General features: G+C 55.4%; 1 protein-coding gene across 2 annotated transcripts in view; it reads right to left on the bottom strand.

Moving 5' to 3' along the window:
- Window positions 1-21440, bottom strand: part of MACROD1 (mono-ADP ribosylhydrolase 1) — a 196611-nt gene that overhangs the window by 11755 nt on the left and 163416 nt on the right. For both annotated transcript variants that reach the window (XM_074231187.1, XM_074231185.1), the window contains exon 4: window positions 6535-6564. In XM_074231187.1, coding sequence (XP_074087288.1) covers window positions 6535-6564 — 30 coding nt within the window. The remainder of the gene's footprint in view (window positions 1-6534; window positions 6565-21440) is intronic.

The following is a 21440-nucleotide window of genomic DNA, read 5'->3' as shown; positions in this document are numbered from 1 at the left end:
CACTAAAGGTCAACGATGGGTCTGGACCCAGGGCCGGGGCAGTCAGAGGGGAGCCAGCCCTAGTCATGCTCTGCACTGCCAACCCCACCTGGCAGCGCCCCAAAGCTGGGCCCAGGCAGGGAAGGATCTGACCTGGAAAAGCGCGAAATTAGGCTGAGGGGAGGCTCCCAAGATCTCCAGGCTGAATTTCCCTTGCAGGGAGGACCACAGACCCACCACTTCTACTCCCTAAGTAATAATGGTGAAGGCAGGGGCACTGTCCCTAGCCCGGGCCTGGCTGGGGCAGACATTTCAGTGTATCTCAATCCCACCCCATCCCCACCCTACCCCAGCCAGGGTCCCCCAGACCCTTCTGTCATCTCCCCCTTCCACCTGGACCTCTCCCTCCTGACAGCCTTCAAGACTCAGCTAGAAGCCTCTCTTCCACAAGGAGCTTTTCTCAGCCCCTTTCTTTCAGAAACGATCCCCAATTTCTCCTGCCTACAGCTTGGTCGCTCGGAGGGGTCTCCCCATTAGCCTGGAAGCTCTTTGAGGGCAGGGCCAGGTGCCGCCTCCTTATGAAATCTCCACATTTAGCACAGTGACTGGTAGAAGGAGGGGCTTAGAAAATAATAAAGAATACACCCTATAATAACCTAGCGTATCAACACGCCAGTGCGAAAACACAGGCCAGTAAGCGGCACAGCTGATAGAAGTCATCAGGTGAATGTACTGCCCAAGACTAACACAAAGAATGGGTCAATGGTGCTACGGACACTCTACTATAGGATCTCAACAGAAATGCCAGTGACACAGCCCAGTGTTAATGTGAGACCATATGAACAAGATCAATGTGGCATAGAAGACGAATAGCCCCAGAGTGACACGGCGCTGTCAGTCCCAGCTGTTACTATAAAGGATGAACTTCTATGTATTCCTGCAACGATACTGAATATTAATAAGCAAAACAATATATTAATGCCAATAGATTGATCTACAAATCATGCTGATAGGAACAACCTATCACTGGATAGTCCTCGAATACCATCGAATATTAATGTAGGGATATATTAATATAACATACGGCGATACAACGGCATTATACAAATATATTAATACAATAACATACAGTAGAAATGCGTTAATATGAACGACCCACTAATATTTACTATTCATGGACCAACACAGTCATCAGTGCTGGCCTCCCGGAGGAGGTATCATCCGATCTGGGCCGGAAGGACGCCGGGCATTATTCCGTGAGGCACCAAGGCCGTTCTAGACTGGGGGATCCTTGGGGCAAAGGCTTGGAGATGGGAAACGGAGAGTTGGGTCTGAGGCAGGGTGGGGGGGCAGCCAGCCCCACTCAACAAGGGAGTGATGGGAAACATCAGGAGCGGTGGGAGGAGGCCGGGGCCCGGTGCCTGAGCCGGGGGGCCACAGGCCTGGCCAGGGGTGGAACGGAAGGAGGCAGTGAATTAATCTGTCACCAGGCCGGCGGCGATGGCAGGCGAAGTCGTGATTTAGGTGAATAATTGAAACGCTCCGATACATTTGTTATCCCTTTAGTGCAAAAGTGGCAGAAGAAGACGAGGGGTAATTGAAAAATAGAACACAAATCTCTCGGTGAAAGCCCGTTGCTTATCGCCGAGTAAACATTTCAGTCCTAATAAACAAGAAGGACTCTTGTCAGGGGTGTGTTGATTTAGTTTCTGATTTAAAACCCCTGCCTCTCTTTTTTAACAGACAATGGGAGAGTTTTTTAAAAAAATTTTTTTTATTGACCCAGTAAAAGGCTTTCACTGTGGTAGTAAAAGTTGGAGTGGGCTTGGCATGGCCCAGCAGCTCTGCGGCTCCCAGCCCTGGGCATGCTGGGATGCAGCAGCGCAAGGCTCAGGGCTTCCTGGGGCCTTTGAGTTAGAGGTGGAAGGGGCCTACCAGACCAACTTGCTCATTTTATGGGGGTAAACTGAGGCCTGAGAGAAAGGACTTGCTCAAAGTCAGAGCCCAGGCTGCCTGACCGTGTTCTTCACCAGAAATTTCAGTTCTGCTCAAGGGCACCTGAACCCCCTCAGCCTGGGGGGGTCCCATCAGGTAGAATCCTCCAGCCAACCAAGTCAGTACCAAGGACAGGGTCTGGTCACTGCCTGGCCTGCAGGGAGCCCTCCCCTCCCAGGTCCGGCCAAAGTGGCCTCACCCCGCCCCCCCACCCTACTCCTCTGTAGGAAGTGGGGAAGCAGGGGTGGGCAACAGGCTGGCCAGAGAGAAGGGGAAACGTGGGGATGAGAGCCGACCCCAGGAAGGCTACTTATGTAGAACGCCAGAGCAGGGAACATTCTAGGGTGCGCTTAAAAGGGGGTTCAAATCTATGCTCTGCCCTTCCTCCCCTCCCTGGGTCTCAGTTATCACATCTGTAATCTGAGAGGACTGGCCCTGGGGACATCCTGGATCCCATCCCTGCTTCAGGTATCAGCTTCACCATTCCTCTGGAGGAAGAGACGGTCAGTGGCTCCCCACCTCAGAAGGACCCAAGTGCAAAGCCTGCCTTAGAAATCTTTCAGCTGTTTCATCTGGGTAAATCACTTAACCTCAGCCTCAGTTTCCCCCCACCCTCATAGGTGGGATGTAAGAATCTAATGAGCTCACGGCCCTCCATCCTCCTCCTCCTCATCATCATCAGTGGAAGCTGTCGCAGCAGCAATAGTAGTTGTGGGGAGAGAAGGGTAAGACCAGCATGGGGATTTGAACCCATGTCTTCCTCACTCCAAGTTCAGTTTTTTCCACATTGTCCCCCCAATACAAGGACCATGAAGCTCACACTCTGGGATCAAACCCCAAGGGATTTGTGTGTTGTGTGTGTGTGTGGGGGGGACTCCCTCTGTGTTTACAGACAGACTCTAGGTCCTGGAGGGAGGAGGTGCCCCCAGCCTAGGGGAACCTACTTGGAGTTCCTGGGGTGCAAGGGCACCCCCATCCCTCCATCCCTCCGTTTGCCGCCTCTGCAGCTCCGGCCACCCCACACCCCTTTGTTGGCTGCTCTCCCTCCACCTTGTTCTGCAATCCCATTTACAGACTAACAGCCCCTCTCTGACCTGCCCCCCACTGGCTCCATAAATCTCACGCTGGCGTTAAAAAGCCGGACCTGGGCCCACTTCCTCCCAACGCTGTCTGAGCCCATCCATCTCTGTCAGGAGTCTAGGGCCTCTGTAAACACCTGCCCCTCCCCAGCCCCCCTGGGCCTTCCAGCCGGACAGGACGGCTCCATCCTCCCCTGCCTACTGCAGCTCCCAGCTGGGTGGGGGCACCTTGCTCCATCCACCCGACCAGGGACCGGGTAGGGCAGCCTATTGAAAGGGCCCCCAGACCCCCAGCCAGGCAGGGGCTGCCTGGTCCTCCCTGAACTTTGTCCTGGACTGCTCCCGCCTCTGGCCTTCCCTCCGGCCCCATTGGCCTCCTATTTCAGGGAACATTGTGCGGAGGGACGGATGAAAAACGACCTTCAGTGTGTGTCCTGGGACATATAACCAGAGGCTGGAAGAAAAACTCTGGCTTTGGCATCAGTCAGTTAAAATAAGCCTTTACTAAGCAATGCCCCTGTGCCAGGCTGGCTCAGTGTTAAGTGCTGGGGGTGTAAGGCAAGGCCAAAGCCCTGCGCTGCTCTTGGGGGGGGGCTGCCATTCTGGTGGGGTCTGAGGGTCTGGTCCTGGATCCTGCCTCCCTTCCCTTGACCCAGTGATCTTGGGGTCTCCTGGAGTCGCTGCTTCTCTGTCAAAGGGAAGGGGTGGTCCTACCTGGCTGGAGGGATGGGGGCTATGCTCCTATGAACGCCACTGACTTATAGGCTGGGAGCCAGGGCCTCAAGTTCAGCCTTGGGTGGGGTGGGTCACTTAATCATACCCAGCCTCCGTTTCCCCATCTGTAAAGTGTTGACTATAAGGTCCACAGGACTCGTCCCGCAAAGATATTGTGGGGCCCCAATGTGACCGTCGCAAGCCTTGGGTCATCCCAAAGATGTCGCAGGTTGGATCCCGCCCGTCCTCCCTACTCCCCTGCTGTGATGGGGCAGGGATGTGGCTGGCACAGGGTGGATTCCGTTGGGAAACCGCTTATCCTATACAAAGTCTCAGAAATGGGATGACCTTGGTCCCCGGGGACTCCTCTTTTGGCCACCCCAACACTCGGCAGGTGAGACCCTCTCTTCAGTCTTCCCCTGACCATTATGGAGGAGTCATGACTAGTGTGGTGGTAACAGCTCTGGGGCTCCCTGGCCCGCAAGGTCCCCTCAGACCATGGGTACCCATTCTGCCCTGGTTGGGGGGGGGTCTCAGGGCTCAGGCATTTGATGGGGGTAGTTCCAATATGGACCCGTGGAACCCTGGTCTCTTCATCAGAGAAGGTCAGACCTGCTGACTTCTGGGGTCCTGCCGGCTCTAATCCTGGGGTCTCCGGGTGGGCGGAGAGCATTTCTGTCTTGCCTTTGGATCTGGAGCCGGCTAGGCCTGAATGGATGCAGGATGTTCAGAGGAATCAGTGTCTCACTGACCCAGGGCCAGAGGCCGGCCTGGAACACAGGTGGCTGAGACCCCCCACCCCACTTTTTGCCTAAACAACCATATGGATGAAGGAGTGAGGGGGGAAGCCGCCATGGTGGGGGGGGCTAGGACCTCTAGGGTGCTGGCCGGTCCAGAGTGCCACGGACCCCTTACATGAATTATCCACCATGTTCTTAACAAAATTATTAATTACCTAGAATAAAAAAAAGACCTGAGTTTGAATCTCACCTCCGACGCTGACCAGCTAGCTGGCAAGTGCCCCAACTCCCCAGAACCTCAGTTTCCTCTCCTACAAATGAGGAGGGGACTTGAGATCGGGGGGCTCCCGTATGACTTTGCAGATGGCAGTTAATGCCATCGATTCCATTCAAATACAGCTTGAAGACCTACTGTGGGCCAGGCTGTGGGGAGCCCAGCTCTCCAGGGCCCAGGGGTGTCCTCCACACCCACCTCTGTGGCGGGTGCGGGCCAGTGCAGCCAGTGCTGTTGGAAAGGGACAGGAACAAACAGCCCCCTCCCCAGCTCCCCTGTGTCGACAGCTCTTAATGTGCCTCTTATTTATTCCTGACCTCTGACCCTTTTATTTTTCCCCCTTTTAAAACCTGGCCTGGGCCCCGCTGCCACCCGCCTGCCTGCGGTAAACACAGTCCCCGAGATTTATCCTGAAGCCCATTAACCTCCGCTCCCTGGCTCACCAATCATCTCCATGCCGGGAGCCCAGGAGGGAGGCAGGGGCGGCCTGGGCCCTTGGGCAGGAGCAGGGGCCTGGGCATGAGGGCCTCTGCCTTGGCACCGGGGGACAAGGACCGAGCCTGTGACCAGGCCACAGGGAGACTCTGAGGTTCCTCCCTCTCCAGCTCCGTCACCAGACACCCCACTCTGCCAGGGCAGGACCACACCAAGAAGCCCACCTGAGCCTATCCCTGGGAACCCCCGAGGGGGCAATGACTCTTCAGACTCCTCACCTGGGGCAGAGGCCAGGAATGAGCAAAGATCTGGGGCTCATCTGGCCCAGATGGGGCTCTGGAAGAGCCTCTACCCCAGACTTCTAAGGGAGCCCACGTGGACAAGGGGGAGGAGACTATGGTGACCCAGTGGAGGGTGACCTTGAACAAGCTGGCTCCAGGCTCAGTCTCCCCATCTGTAAAATGAGGGTGGGATTCCCCCAGCCTCTTCTGGGTCTGTACTCACAGGGGCTAGGTGGGGAGGAAAGTGATGGGGGCAGAGGAGATGCCGAGAGCAGATGGGGTAGAGAGACCAAGACTGGACCCCCAGACCTGTGGGCCCTCAGCCCATTTGCACAGGGTCATGGCAGGATCTTCCAGGTCGTGGGGGGGGGGGGCAGCTCTCCATCCACTCCACCACATTTTTAGTTTGCAAAGTGCTCGGAGCAGGGGGACAATCATTCAGGAAGCCCCTTCACCAGCGGATTCCAAATTCCCCCAGCCCTGGGAAGTAGGAGCTATCATCCCCATTTGTAAATGAGAAAATGGAGGCCAGGGCAGTCCGAGCGTAAGTGAGGTTGCATCAGGACGCAGGACTGCTCTACTCCACGGCCATGGCCCTGTCACCCTGTCACCCACAAGTACAGACAGCTTGAGTTGGCATACTCCCCAAGGATGGGGAGCTCACCACCTCCCAAGGCAGGGCCCAGGGGTGCAACAACCCTCGTTAGGGATGGGGGATTCCCCTCTGGGGTCCACAGAACAAGCCCGAGCCTAACCCTTCAGACACTCGCATGTACCAGGAATGACTTTTCTTTCTCCCCGATTCCCCCCAATTGTTCCCAACACCCAAGTTTCTCTTGTCCAGGTCAAACACCTCCAATTTCTCCACTGATCCCCAAAGAAGAAAGGAACAGGGAGGGGAGCCAGAGAACCAACCAATGGATCTGCAGGGGCAGAGGATGGAATGACTGTCTGGCTGGGCATGGCTCGACAGAGGGAGAGGAGGGGGAGGGGGCAAGGACCCCAAGGAGCCCCAGAAAGAAAATTGGGTTACTTACCGCCACCACCGCCGAGCAGGGAACTATTGGCTGTAAGAGAAGGACACAAGGTTAGTGAGGGGCATCACCCCATGGGGCTACCCTCCTCCTCCAGGGTGTCCAGAAGGGCACAGATGCCAGGCTCAGGGTCCTGGGGCTGTGTGGCACCGGTTGCTGAGGGAGGAGCCGGCAAGCTGTTGTGACCCTGAGTCTAGACGGCTAAGGACAAGGGCACCAGGTCCAGGCCTGGTAGGGGAGGGGCTGGGGCAGGGCCACAAGAAGAAGGCCCAAAGCCAAACCCAGGCTGGAGCAAAAAGGACTGAAGACTGGGGTGCCACCACCCAGGGTGGCACTTCAGCCCTCTCCTCCATCACGGCCACACCCCCCAGGGCATGTCCCTGGCTTGTTCAGGCCCCCCACCCTGGGACCGCCTGCTTCTGCCCACTCCCCCCTTTGTCTCTTCCCAGGGCCCAGAACCTGGCTGGGGCCAAGTGGTGTCTTAGGGAAGTTCCCCCCAACCCCCACCAAATCCTTCTCAACATCAAAACTCTGGTCAAGAGTTCAGGCAATGCAACACACTAGGCAGTCCAGAAAACACATCACAGTGTGCATTTATTCGGCACCTACTGTGTACAGAGCCAGAGAGGGTTTAGACCACCCCGGTCCCTGTCTTCATGAAGTTCAGTCTGGTGGTAGACAAGAGGCCAGCCCGAACAGCAGTAACAGACAGCATATATGAGGAGGGTGCCTTGGGGGGCTGAGGAGGAGGAAGGGCCAGCTGGGCCAGGCTTGGGTCGGGCGTTCACACACACACTCACACACATATACAGCCAGGGACCGAGGATGGCACCATGCCAGGTTGTGTTCCCCCCACTTTGAACCCTGTAGTCCATGACTTCTGTCCCCCCCGGCTGCCACTGAGGCAGAAACCCCTTTTCCAGAACTAACCAACCTCTGGATCTATCCGGGGGGGCTCCCTTTGCCCTTTTGGATGATGCCAGATGCAGGCTGTGAGCAAGAAAATGGGGGTGACCCTCCCAGCCTAACTGGGGGCTTGGAGGTGGCCCGGGTTGCCCTCAGAACCAAGGATGCTGGGGCCTAAGGTGGCGGGGGGCCAATGCTTTTTGGGGACCTTTGGGATCTTTCTTCGCTCTTTCTATTAAATGAATCCACCCTGGTGATGAGAGTTCTGGACATGTCCCTTTCTGAAACCCAGAATAGGGTCATCCCTGGGTGGGTGAATAGGCTGAGCGAAGACGAGGTGGGGAGCCGGGGGCATGCTGCCACCCCCAAGGTCGGGGGGCATTTCCCCTGAGAAGAAGCAATGACAGCCTAAATTCCCAGGGATTCAGGGCCCTGGAGCCAGGGAGGCCACCCTCCCCAGACACGATGACATTTTGGATGTCCCAGAAGCGAGGGGAGATGAGGTCCCTGGAAAGCAAAGCCAAGGGACCCCCCACCCCCAATCCTCCATGGATCCCCTTTCCTGCAGCTTCTCCCCCACTGAGTCTCTGACTCTGAGGGTCTGCCTGGCTGGCAGGCCGAGCCCGGAGCTGACAGACCTTCAGGAGGATGCCAACTTCCCGAGCGAGACCTGTCAATCTTCCTAACAGCCTTTAATCGGCTGCCCCCTTCCTTCTGCCCCAGTGACTGGTCCGACTGAAGCTGTCTTCCCTTGCCCCCCAGACCCTGCATCCCTGAGCCCCCTCCTCCCCGCAGCCTGTGCTGGGGGGTCTGGTTCCAGACAAGGGGTTCGCTCATGGGAGCCTCAGGTGGAAAAGGAGGAAATTGGAAAAGAGGAATTGTTGATAAGGATCAGAGGGAGAGTTTAACCCCAGCCAGGGAACCTGATGGGCAGGGAGCTGGAGGGCTCCCTGAGGTTCCCATGGGGGATGGGCAGGGAGCTGGGGGGCTCCCTGAGGTTCCCATGGGGGATGGGCAGGGAGCTGGGGGGCTCCCTGAGGTTCCCATGGGGGATGGGCAGGGAGCTGGGGGGACTCCCTGAGGTTCCCATGGGGGATGAGAAGAGCCGCGCACCTGAGGAATCATCCCGCCCAGACCCCCCAGGGGAAAAGCTGCAGCCTTCCCAGAGTCAGCCCGCTTGGCAGCCAGGACCAGGGTGGGGTGGCGGTGGACCTCAGCAGCCTTCCAGGCAACCAAGCTCGAAGCCCTCTCCTGACAGGGAGCTCACCACCTCGCCTGTCCCCCCACTCACTGGCAGAGAGCTTGGATGGCGATATCAAGCACTAGTCTTCCTCTGCCATTTCCCCCACTGTTCTGGCTCTGCCTTGTGGAGGCAGCAGCCCCACCCTGGCTGGTCCCTTCCGGGCCGCAGCCTCTCGGGGTGGTCACCGTCCTTCTGCTCTCAAGAGCGGGGCTGGGCTCGCAGAACCTGGGCAGTGAGAAGCTGGGCTTGTTGAAGAAGGGGTCCGAACCCCAAGTCCCCACCCCTCCTGGGGCTTCAGGGCCCAGTTCCTCCCTCTCTGAGCCCCAGGAGCCCTCTCCATCGGGGGAGGGAGGTTGAGAATGATGGCTGGGAAGGAGGGGAGGGAGGAGAGATGGGGGTGGGCTGAGAACTGGGGGAGCCGGAGAGAAGCAAGCATCTCAGTCATGTGGCAGGAGGCCTGGGGGGGCTCTCCTTGGGAACTGAGAGAACCTGGATCAGTCCCCTGCCCTCTAGTCACTATAATCCACCCTGACCAACACTTATCACATCCCTGCTATCAGGGGCAAAACTACCCCAAAGAGGCCCTGCCTTCAAGGAGCTTGCAGTCCTCTGGGAAGAGCACCCCAGGGACAGAGCCAGATTGAGGGAGAGCCAGGGCCTGGAAGAGAGGGGAAGGGGAGTCAGGGGGCTTGGGTTGGGAAGTGGATGAAGCAAAGGAAAATGACTAACCAAGGAAACCAAGGACTAACCAAGGAAATTATTATTTGTGCCACAAGATTCGCCAAGGACTTTCCAAAGGATGGGCAGATGGGGGAGACTGAGGGAGGAAGAGGAGGAGGCCGAGGAGGGTAGGCTGGGGAGGAGGCTGAGGTCAGGGACGCTGGCTGGGGGGGCCGCCAGAACCTTTGGGGGGGGCTCCAGGCCAGGCCTGGGCTCTGAGAGCTGACAGCTCCTCGCTTGGGGAGTAATTAATTCCACGGCTGAAAACCCCAGGCTGCCAGTTACCACGTTACTGGGGAGATTAATACAGGGAGCTAATTAAGATGGAGTGAGGGAACAGCGCAGCCCTTCCTGCGAAGGGGGGAGGGGGCAGGAACACAGAGAGGGGAAAGGAAATGGGGGAGGGGGAACAGGGATGGGGGTAACCCAAAAGAGGGGCTAGGGGACAGGCCCAACCCCAGCCCCCTGACCTAAGGAAAAAGGAAAGGTGGAAGGATTCAGAGACTAAAGCTGAAAAATGGGGAGAGAGACAGAGACAGAGACAGAGACAGAGAGACAGAGAGACAGAGAGAGAAGGATAGACACAGACAGACAGCAATACAGAGACAGAAAGGGGTGAGAGGGAGAGAGGGAGAAGAGAGAACTGGAGAGAAGAAAGGAGGGAGAGAGAGAGAGAGAGAGAGAGAGAGAGAGAGAGAGAGAGAGACAAAGCCAAAGTGTGGGCTACAACCAGGGAATCATTTATTCCCAGTTCAGGGGGGCTTTCCTGCGGCTGCCACCCCTCCCCATTTATTCTGCCTCACAGCCCCTGGTAGCCTCTCTCATCCTGAGGCCTGGCTCCCCTCCCCTCCCCTGCACACCCCCAGGCCCCCATTGCTTCTAGGACAAAGGAGAGCCTCCTCCTGCCAGCCGGTGCCACCTCCATGGAGCCCCCTGGGCCTGCTCCTCCCAGAAGCCTCTGTTGATTTTTACAGTCACCTCTCTCTACCAAGAGAGATGGTGGATGGTGAGTTCTTGGGGGCCAGGGCCCAGCCTGGCAGCAAGGTCTACTGCACAGAACCTGGACTCCCTGGAGCTCCTTCGCCTTTCAGGGAGGCCCCGGGGCCAGGGGGCCAGGAGAGCAGGGCCTGGCTCCCTGGGGGGCTGTCAGAGCTTGCCCTCTGCCAGCCCTTCCCCACCTCTCTCCCCATCACAGCTCTCTCTTAATTAACACTGGCCGCAAATGAGCTGGCACCAGTTCAGATGCAGGAAGGCGTGCCAATGGGCTGGCAGCTGGCCTCCAAGAGGAGGGGGGTGGAGAGGCCTCCGGGGGGGACCGGGGCTCAAGGAGACTCTGACCCCAGTGTGTGTCCACCCCAGGTTGCTCAGACCCTCACGGGAAGGGATAGGGATGCGAGGTGGGGCTCCAGCCCCTCCCTTCAGTTGCTCCCAAGGGCCTGGGCACAGGGGGCTTGTCCTGACAGAGCCCTCCAGGGAGTCTCTTCCTTCCAAGCATTCCCAACCCCAAAACTGGAATGAGAGAAACTGGCATCTTCAGCTGGTGCAAGAGGGGATGGGGAGGGAGAGGAAATACTGAAAGTTCAGAGTCGGAGCTGGGGGGGGAGCCTGAGAACACTCTCCTCGGCCTCAGTTTCCTCATCTGTTACCAGAGGCCAGCCCCAGGGGCCAGCAGTCCTCTCTAGCCCTAGGCCTGGGAGCCCCTGATGGAGGTGGACATTTTCTCCTGGAGGGCATCCAACCTTGGGGTGGGGGTGCCAAACCCTGAGAAGTTTCAGGGGGTCCCAGAGCCCTGGTCCATTCCCTTCCTTCCCCAGATGGGGGACTCAGCTGAGCGAAGAGCCTGGCCAAAGGTCCTACTAGTGCAGAGGGTGGGCCAGGGTTTGAACCCTGGACTTCTGTCTCCAGTGCTTCCCCTTTTGCTGTTTTCTAGCCCCACCCCCAGCTCCAAAGCAGAGTCCACGGGCTCCCATGGACCCTCCACCCCACCCCATTGAAAACCTCCAAGACTGTTTGTCCAGGAGAAGTCTGGTTCTTGGGCCAGGCTTCCTGCACCAGTCCCTCCCTAGGCCCTGGCTCAGCCACACTGGCCCGGGGGGGGGGGTTCATCTCCCACCTCCAGGCCTTGGCACTGACTGGTCCTCATGCCTGCCAGGACCCCCTCCTCAGTCCCCAGTTTCCTTGGCTTCCTTCTATGTTCAGCTCAAAGTCCACCTTCTCTGGGGAGGCTGTGCCCCCCTGCAACCTGCTAGTACCTTCCCCACCCTGGTCCACACTTGTCTGTACACTATTGGGGGGGTGACAGGAGCTCCTGGAGGGCAGGGATGGGGGGCCCAGAACCCTAGCCTTATTAATGATGCTTCCCTGACCATTCCAATAGATCTTACTTGGAAGTTTTCCTGACCCCCAACATGCACTCAGTCGGCTGCTTCCCAACCTCTAAACAGGTCTGTCTGTGTCCTTTCCTTCTCTGTCTCTACCTCCCTGGCTTCCTCCTTCCCTCCCTCCCAGTTCCCCACCTTTCTGTCTCTCTCCTCTCTGTCTCTCTGTCTTCCTTCCCCTTCCCCATCTCCCAGCCCTTCTCTATGTGGCTCTATGCTGGGAGCTTCCTGAACCTGCTTCTCCCTGGGTGACTCTTCCAAGTTGCCCCATCCCTCCTGCCTCAGTCTCCCCACCTGTAAAAACGTGGGAGGGTTTGGGATCCATGGGCTTGGTAGCTCTGGGCACTGGGCCTCCATCCAGGGGGCTTGAGCTCCCTTCTGCCTCTCAGACCCCCCTCAAGCCCCCCCCCCTCCAGCCCCCAGTGGGGGAGGAGTGCAGGGCAGCAGCTGGACTGTGACCTCTGGAAGGAGCCTCACGGGCCTCGCCTGCCGCAGTGAGTTGTGCTGCCCATGGACCGTCCAGTCGCCCTTCTCCTCCAGAAATGCTGCCCTGGTGGTTCTCTGATGACGGTATAAATCCTTCCAGGGCCAGGGCCAGCCTGCGTGTGGGGGTGTCTGCAGGGAGGACCTGGCACCAAGGTGCCCTGAGCCGGTGAGGGAGTGCAGGGTGGGAGCCTAGTGACCCAAGGAAATCGCTGAGACAGGTTGGTGGAGGAGGGGAGCTGCCAGGGCACCAGGAGGGCAGGCCTCCCTCTGCCGTGGGGGCCCGAGCCCAGGGAGGAGCCCAGTGGCCTGGGCCCAGCATCCTGACCAGGGTCGCTCTTCAAGCCAGACCTGGACATTGATGAGGCTGGGACCAGCTGGGTCTGGAGCCTGAGAGCTCTGAATTGGTAACCAGAGGACCTGGGTTCTAATCCTGACTTGGGGGCCATCGGAACCCCAGAGGCTTCCTCCAATCTGTCCTTGGCTGGCAAGCCTCTTGGCAAGGTCTGAGCCTCCACATCAAGGCCACCAACTAGAAGCAACGAGCTCATATATATGCCTGTTAAGTGACTTGCATGTCATCCTCCCCAGTACCCCTTGTTTTAAAGATGAGAATACAGGGCCCAGAAAGGCTAGTGGCTTGTCCAGGGTCATTAAGTGCCCAAATCAAGACCTGAACCCAAGTCTTCCTGATTCCCTGCCCAATGTCCTATATACAGGGTGACCAAGGAAGTAATTGGTCTGTCCCCCTTCCCTCCCCTACCACTCCAATCAATCTAGCTCCAAGCCCTCAGCTAGATGTTTGATGAAAAGGGAGAAGACTTAGGGCTGCTCTTTGTGTGAGAGAATACTCTCAAGTCCTGAATGACCCCACTTGTCTCCCCAGTCTCTAGATCCCAAATGATCCCACCTGCGCCCCACTATCTGGGATCCTGAATGACCCCACCTGTCTCTAATATGGATTCCACTTGCCCCAGTATCTGGAACTCTGAATGATCCTACCTGCCCCCCAATATCTGGGCCCTGAATGACTTCACCAGCTCCCCATTATCTGCCTTTAAGCCAGCCTGGTTGGAGATCCCCACCTTGGCCCCATGGATATTGGTCCTAGTCTTTCTCTAGAAAGCCCCAGAGTATGGGGGGGGGGAAGGTCGAGGAGAGCCCCCAAATGACCTCTTGCTCCCTTCCTCCTCTCACCATCCCCTAGCCAATCAGCTGCCAGGAACCCTCTGGCTGCTGCCCTGGCTTCTGGGCTTCTGTGCCCCCTCCCTGCCACCCGGACTGTGGCGACAGATGGCTCCCTGGTCCTCCCCCTCCAAGCCTTCCTGCCCAGCTGCCAGCCCAATCTTGTGAATGTGCCACCCGCCTCTCATCACTCTCCTGCTCAAACACCAACAATTGCTCCCAGGTGCCCACAGGATCAGCTCAACTCGATTCAGCAAACACTGATGAAATTGCTAGGACACTGCAGGCCTCTGCCTCCATTACCTCATGGGGTTCCAAAAAGAGGCCAGGGAGCCCAAGCTAGGGGTGCTAACATGCTAGAGAAGGGACCTAAGGATGATGGGGAGTCTGTCTGGCCTCGAGCAGAGAGGCACCCAGAGCTGTACCTTCACCAAGGGCAAGGTGATGAGGTGCCATCCTCTAGGCCCTGGGGAGCCAGGGAAAGTATCTGAGGAGGGGAGTGATGGGAGGGGCTGAGGCATTAAGAAGAGAGGCCCCCCTCTTCGTTCTGGGCCCAGCCATAGAACCCACACAAAGTGATGGGTGAGTTATTCCCTGGGCTGGGCCCAGTTCTGCCTTCAAGGAGCTCACCTACTCATGTGGGGGGTGGGCATCCACTGCTCAAGCCTGGCAAGGTCCGAGTGTTGTTCCCAGCTCCACCCGAGCTCACCAAGGTCAGATCTTTTCACCCTCGGCTCCTTTGGGCACATGGAAGTACAGTGTCTGGCCTGGGGTTACTCACCTCTGTCCCCAGTCCTCACACGGAGGATTAGAGCAAAGAAAGCTTCAAAAGAAACCCGGGAAACATGGGGGCCCTGCTCTGCTTACTCAGTCTGAGGGGCCTCAGTTTCTTCACCTGCAAGGGGAGGGCTGGACTAGCTGAGGGTGGGGGGGATGGCACCTCTGTTGTCACCAGGGGCCCCTCTCACAGTCATGAAGCCTAGAGGCCCCTTCCAGAATGAGGTGCTGAAATACATGTAAGGAAATGCTGAATTTCAGTTACCAGTTAGTGAAAATGAAGATGTGAGCTTTCTTTACCCCATACAAGGACACAGGCCCCCTGAAATCTAGCCATGGATTCCCCAAAGTTAAGACCCCTGGGGTAGATAAGGTCTTTGTTCAAAATCCTATCCTGCTCTGATTGAGTCCAACCTTCCTCCTTCTACAGAGTACAGAAGTGATAGAGGTCAAGTGACTCATCCAAAGTCATACTGCAAAGCCAGAGGCAGGGCTAGGATTAGAACCCAGAGCTCCTGTGATCTGAGAATTTCAGTGCATTTGAGTCCCTCTTTCTGTGGTGTCTAAGGGGACATTCAAGTTGAGCTTTGAAACACCATTATCCTTCCTGCAGCCACATTTGCTCTAAAAGCCCTAAAGTTCTTAAGGACGCTTACCACCCCTCCTGGTTCCCTCCAGTGGCTCAGGACTCTAAGAACCACTCGCTGGCACTAGCTCCTGGCCTAGATTGCTGCTTCTCAGTAGCAACATTAGCATAACCATTAGCATCTCTAAAACCTAATTACCTTGGGAGGGCTCTGGCCCAGCCAGGCTGGGTCTGCTCTCCATCCCCGTAAGATTTTTACTGAGAGATCTGGGTTTATTCATCCATCCATCCATCCATCCATCCGTCAGTCATCTCTCATCTCTATAACCATCCAACCATCCATCCATCCATCCATCCATCCATCCATCCATCCATCCATCCATCTATCCAGCATCCAACCATCTATCTATCTATCTATCTATCTATCTATCTATCTATCTATCTATCATCTCTATATTTATCCACTCACCCACCATCCATCCATCCATCTATTCTTTAGGGTAAGAGGGTGGAGGCACATGACAGACAGTATGAAACACAAGGGGTCCTCCCCAGAGGATCTACCCCATCCTACGTGGTCTTGTCACTGGGTGACATCAGAAAGAAGGGTCACTCAGAGAGACAAGAAGAGACAAACCAGGTGGAGACAGTACCCAGGAAGAATAAAGAAAGTTGTTAAGGACCAAGGGGGCTCTTTAGACTTTTGAGAGCATTGTTTCTAGGGAGGCTGATTTGAACTCAGGTCCTCCTGATTCCAAGTCCAGTCATCTAGCTGCTGTGTGTGTGTGTATGTGTATGATAGTAAATACTATCCATCCCTAAGTTATAATTACAATTTATCATTAGAGATAAGGCTTGAATCTGTGATTTCATTGATAAAGTCCCAGGTGAGGGAAGTCCCTTCACCAATGTAGGTCAATACCTTCTCTGTAATTTATGGTCTTAGAGATTTCCTAGAAGAATGATTTGCCCAGTATAAGTCAAAGGAGGCAGGTCTTGTACCCAGGTCTTTCCAGACAGCTTCCTACCCACGACACCATGCCTTATCCCTTATAATATATTAAGATAAATATTGGTTATTATTGCTGTCAATCTTGAATCTAATTACTATATAATGCCCAATACTTCTGAGGCCCCATGACCTCACTGACATGGGTCTCTTCCCTCCAATCAGTGGCCCATCCATGCCTTCTCACCCTGTCCACATCCTCCTCAGGGTCCTCCACAGAGGAGACACCCCATCCCCACATGCCAGAAGCCTTCCCTAGGTCTTCTCACATGCTGCGGGTGCCAGTGGAGCACTCAGACTGCCCATCTGTCTCCCCTCACTCTTGCCACCTTCTCTTCCAATGGACCATTTCTTCAAGGTCATCCATTCTGTCTTCAAAGAACTAAAAACTTCCAAGGAAGCAAGAACAATGCCCAACAACTCCATGGATGATGTCATCTTTACACAGATGACCGGCCTCCCTCCAGTCATTATCATTCTCACTTTACCACTGGGGGGAACTGAGGCTCACAAGCTGCTACCGCTGGCCCAAGCAGGGAAAGATTAGAACACGGGTGGAGCTTAAGGCTGGGCCGAGGGAAGGGGAGCTTCCAACCCTGCCGGTGTTCCAGGCGACTAAAGGGGCTACCTTTGCAGGGGCCTGCCAAGCTTCGGGTTGTCAAGACCAAAGCTGTGAAAAGAGGATTTTGCTAAATCTCAGATTAAAACCACAGAAGGCACCTAGGCTGGAGGCTCTGGACCATTTACTGAATCTGGCCACACCTGGCAGAGATGGTGGAATAGAGAGGGGGCAATGAGTACAGAAGAGAATGGGCATTTCGGGGGGGGCTGGGCAGACATCTCTGTATCATTTCTGCCACTGTCTCTCAGGTTGTGCCAACTGTGCCCTGCTTGCTAACTTCATCACCATTGGTTTAGTTTCCCAGAAAGACACATTGGTACCATGGAAAAGAAGTCAAAGGACTCCCAGTCCTCAGTTTCCTTATCTGTAAAATGTGGTACTTGCTTAGCTCACAGGTCCCTTGAGATAAAACACTTACTATGAGCAACAAATGAGCTGATGACACAGGCAAAGTCCTAGAATATGAAGGCCTGGGGTGTGTCACTCAGATTGCCGGACTGTCCTTCCCAAGGAACGGCTTGACCTGGCGTGGCCTGATGCAGCTCTGCCTTGCTCTGAGCCATCTATAAATGCCCTCCTCCTTGTTTTCAAACTAGATGATTTTGGCTCCCCCCAGCTTTCCCACTTCCCCACCTTTTCTAGTCTCTGGGAAGCCCCTCCTCCAATTGTTGGTCCTTGCCTGTGCCTCTCCTGCCCAACCTTCTTACACCCTCACCCTGACAAGGGGAAGATGGAGCCAACCATTCATCTCACCTGCTTCTGCAAAGGGAGACTGCTAGACCCTGAGAGAGAGGAGGGGAGCTTGAGACAGCCCTGAAGGGGGGGATCTTTGCTAAGGAGGGGATCAGGGAACTCTTGGCTGGGTCATCCTCTAGGGCCCAATGCGGTCATATGACATCATTACATTTTATTATTATACTTGGTAATATGGACAACACTGTTGTCAGAAATATATATTAAATTCTGTTTGTGGTCCTGGACAAGCTTATGTTGGGTGATGTGGCCCAGAAGAGTGCATAGACACTCAGGCTCTAGGGTCTTAAGAACCAGAGGGGCTTTCTGGCCAAATCTTCTCCTTGGACAAAAGGAGGAACTGAGGTACAGACAGGGGATGTGATCCACTCAGAATTGGTAGGTGGCCTGGACCAAGGCCCCACGAATGGCCAAAGCGAGGACCAAAGTGGGGGGGGAACTCCAGGCCCATACCTGCCCCCTCTTTATAGCCATCACCCAACCCAGGTTCACTAAGCCCCTACTGTTCACCAGGCCAAGAGCAAGGCCAAGTGATATAAATCAAGAAAAGGGGAAAACCCCCTTGTTCCAACAGGGGATGAGAGTGAGGGGATGAAATGGGGGACGAAATGAGTATGAAAGAATGAAAGTGTGTTTATTAGTTGCTTACTGTAGATTAGCCACTGTGGGGAATATGACAATGACCATGGAGACTGCCCCAGCCCTCCGGGAGATAGTTTAATGTGATAATTCTAGAATTGCAATTAGGTCACTGTATACTAGGGAGCTGGGTGGCACATTGGGTAGAGCCAGGAAGACCAGAGTTCAAATCCAGCCCCAGACACTCACTAGCTGGGGGACCCTGGGCAAGTCACTTCACCCTGCTGACCTCAGTTCTTCATCTGTCAGATGAGCTGGAAGAGGAAGTGGCAAACCTTCTCTGGAATCTCTGCCAAGAAAACCCCAAGCGGGGTCACGGAGAGTCAGACAGGTTGGAACGAGTGAACACAAGAGCACTAAAAACTGCACTATTCCATTCTAGAAACCTTCCAAGCAGAGCCAGTAAGGATGGGGAGGAGGCTTCATGGATGTGGGCCCCAACACCGGCCAGAAGCCTGCCTTCCCGAGCCTGGAGGGACCCATGCGTCACTGGTTTTGGAATGGGTTCAGGCTCCAGGCCTCTTCATTGGCGCCAGCTTTCAACCCCTCCAAACGCCCATCTTCCTTCACACAGCTGCCACTGTGAGCTGATCACAGTCACTCCCCCACTCAATAAACTTTAATGGCTCCCTACTGCCTCGAGGAGAGAGCCGGTCTTCGGGCTTCCATCACCCTCCCTGAGCTTAACATTCCAGCCTCTCCACCTACTGCTTGCCGTGCTGCCCTCCCCTATGCAGCTGGCCCTGGCGGCTCCCACCGGCGCCCCGTCCTTGTGCCCTTCCTGATGCCCACCCCTGAGGCGCCCTCCACCCTGTGAATGACTTAGCTAGGATTTGGTCTGGATGTGTCAATTCTGTACACACACACACACACAACTATGCTCACAATCACACATACAACATTCATACTGATACTCAAACACACGGACACACTCATATGTACATTCACATGATCACACACACTCACATACACATAGTCACACACTCTCACACATACACACACTATCATGCACACTGACATGTATTCACATATACACACACTGTTGTACACACATTCTGATACACTCATTCACGCACATATTCTCATACATACACTCACACTCTGACACACTCACACAATCACTCACACTCATATACTATCTCACATACTCCAACACACTCACATACACTATCACACAGTGACACACTCATTCATACACAAACTCACACATACACACACCCATTCACACAACAGACAGTCACATACATACACTATCACACACTCACACAAGCAGAATGTAAGCTCTTTGAGGCCAGGGAGGGGAGATGGCAGTTTTGGTATACAGTTGGCACCTAATAGAGGTAGGTGATGGACCGCAAACTTTACGGCCCGTAGGGATATGAGCTCCCCTCTCTGAAGAGTCACAAGCAGGAGGGAGAGAATGCCACTGTGTGGAATCTATAGAGAGGGACTAGGATGGAGGAAAAGGAGGACCTGTACTGCCCAGCCGGGTGACCTTGGGCAGGCTGCTTCCATCTGAGCCTCGGTGCCCCCATCTAGGAAATGGGCCGGGCCCCTGCCAGGGTGCCAGAAGGCCCCCAGGAGCCGCCGAGGGCCAGCAGAAGCCCACGGGCGCTCCAGGAGCCAGTGGCCACCTGTCAGGTGCCACTGTTTTCTCTCTCAAGGAGGCAGGTGGCCATGGAGACACGGCTCCTGGGAGCAGCCTGGCGCATTGGCGGCCCTTGACCCCCTCCCCGCCACCGCCTGCCCCAGCCCTCGGCCCTGTCCAGCCACCCGCCACCCCCTCCAGGGCCGGGTCTGCCGCTGCCCCCATTGGTATGCAGAGCCACCGGCCAGGCTTCTTCCAAGCCCGGGTCTTTATGCTCCGACGCCTCTTTTAAGAATCCCTCCTTGGCAGCAGGCGTTGCGGTTACTAGGCAACCCCATCACAGACATCCTCCCTGAACACTCGCGGCCCCTCCCTGCCTCCCTCTCTAACTCCTTCCTCCCCTCCCCTCCTGCTGCTCACAGCCATGTCATTTGTCACTCAGCAGGCTTCTGGCCCCCCTCCCTCACCCCTCCTAGCCCCCTTCACCTATGGACCCTCCCCCTGGGCATTTGGCTTGTGGAACCTCTGACCTGGGTCTCTGGACTACCCTGAAGCCCTGGCTTTTTAAGCAAACAGACCCAGCAAGCTCCCTGGGGGATGGGGGACCCCAGGATTGGGCCGGGGAGGGCATCGGCCTCCATCTTCGCCTTTTCGTCCTATAACAGAGCGTGGTTTCATAACAGAGACAGGGTCTGGCCACTGGCCGGCTCACCAGCAGGGAGCCGCTCTCCTGGTGGGAAAAAGGGAAAATCGGTGGGGCGGGTGGGGACAGGCAACACATCTCAGGTTGGGCAGTTGGATCTCCAAAATAAATAGGGGGGCAGGCAAGAAAAGGGCAGGGGGGCTGTCAACTGAGGGGACCTGGGAGATCACCAAGTCACACCTTTCTTCTCTCAGATGAGAAAACCAGCGTCTCCGGAGGGCTGATGCCTTCCCCTAGAGTCGGGCAGACAGACAGTGAGCAAGTCAGGAATCCACCTCACCTGGGCCTCCAAACCAGCAGGGTCACGGCGGGGACCAGGGCCTGGGCCCTGCCACAGCCTGTTTGGACTACTCTGCGGGGGTGCACTTGCTTCTGGTCTGGCAGAACCAGCACTTGGGGACAGGGAACATTAAGAGGAGCGCTCCAATCTCTTTTTCTAACTGGGCCTATTTTTAATACCATGAAATACCACTCTCTGAAGTACATTTGCTTTGAGACAAGTCAAGACACACATCACAGGGGAAGGCTCACAACCCCCTCAGTGGACAGCAAACTGGGGGCTGGTTAATAAACCACGTGCAGGCCCCATCAAGGTCTTTTTGGTGCAACTGAGGCATCTTTGAGGCTGTCCAAAAGACAGGTGCCCATATCTAATTCCATGGAAGAGAAATACCGGCATTTGTTTGGAGGTGGAGTAAGGCACTCCCATCAATCACCCTGCCCCAATGCTAGATTCAACTTCCCCAGGCTTCCCTTCTGTTTTGCCCTACCCATCAATGATCCCCATGGTGATTTCCTCACTTATTTTCCAAGGGATGGATTTCAATCAGGGAATGAGAATCCTGAGAGGAAGGAAGGACTTAAAAGGAGGATATTCTAAAAAAGGAGGGGGGGGATCTTTACCCCAGACTCAGAAGCAGAAGTATTGGATTCAAACCCATCTCTGCCTTTTATGATCTATATGATCTTGGGTTCAAAATAATTAGACATCTAATAAAGACACCTATGTAAAAAAACTAAACACAGGTCCAAAAAAAAATCAATGATGATGGAGTAGGTCAAAAATCCTCCTTGGATACCCGATCATAACATGAGGAGCTCGGAAGTGACCGGTGCCCTTGAAGATTATGCGGGTGGAACATAAGGCTCAGCAATTTCTACCAAGTTGAGAACAATTGAAGTACTATCCTGATAAGAGGCCATGCTTGCTGGCCAAGAGGGAGCTTACCTAAGTGTGTGGGGAGGCTCATTATCCGGAGATTGGCTGATTAGTGATGCATCTGTTGGCCATCACTACCCAATGAATAAAGAAAAATC

The sequence above is a fragment of the Macrotis lagotis genome, chromosome 3, assembly GCF_037893015.1.
Source record: "Macrotis lagotis isolate mMagLag1 chromosome 3, bilby.v1.9.chrom.fasta, whole genome shotgun sequence".
Classification (NCBI taxonomy): domain Eukaryota; kingdom Metazoa; phylum Chordata; class Mammalia; order Peramelemorphia; family Peramelidae; genus Macrotis; species Macrotis lagotis.
This window is presented reverse-complemented; position numbering and strand designations above follow the sequence as displayed.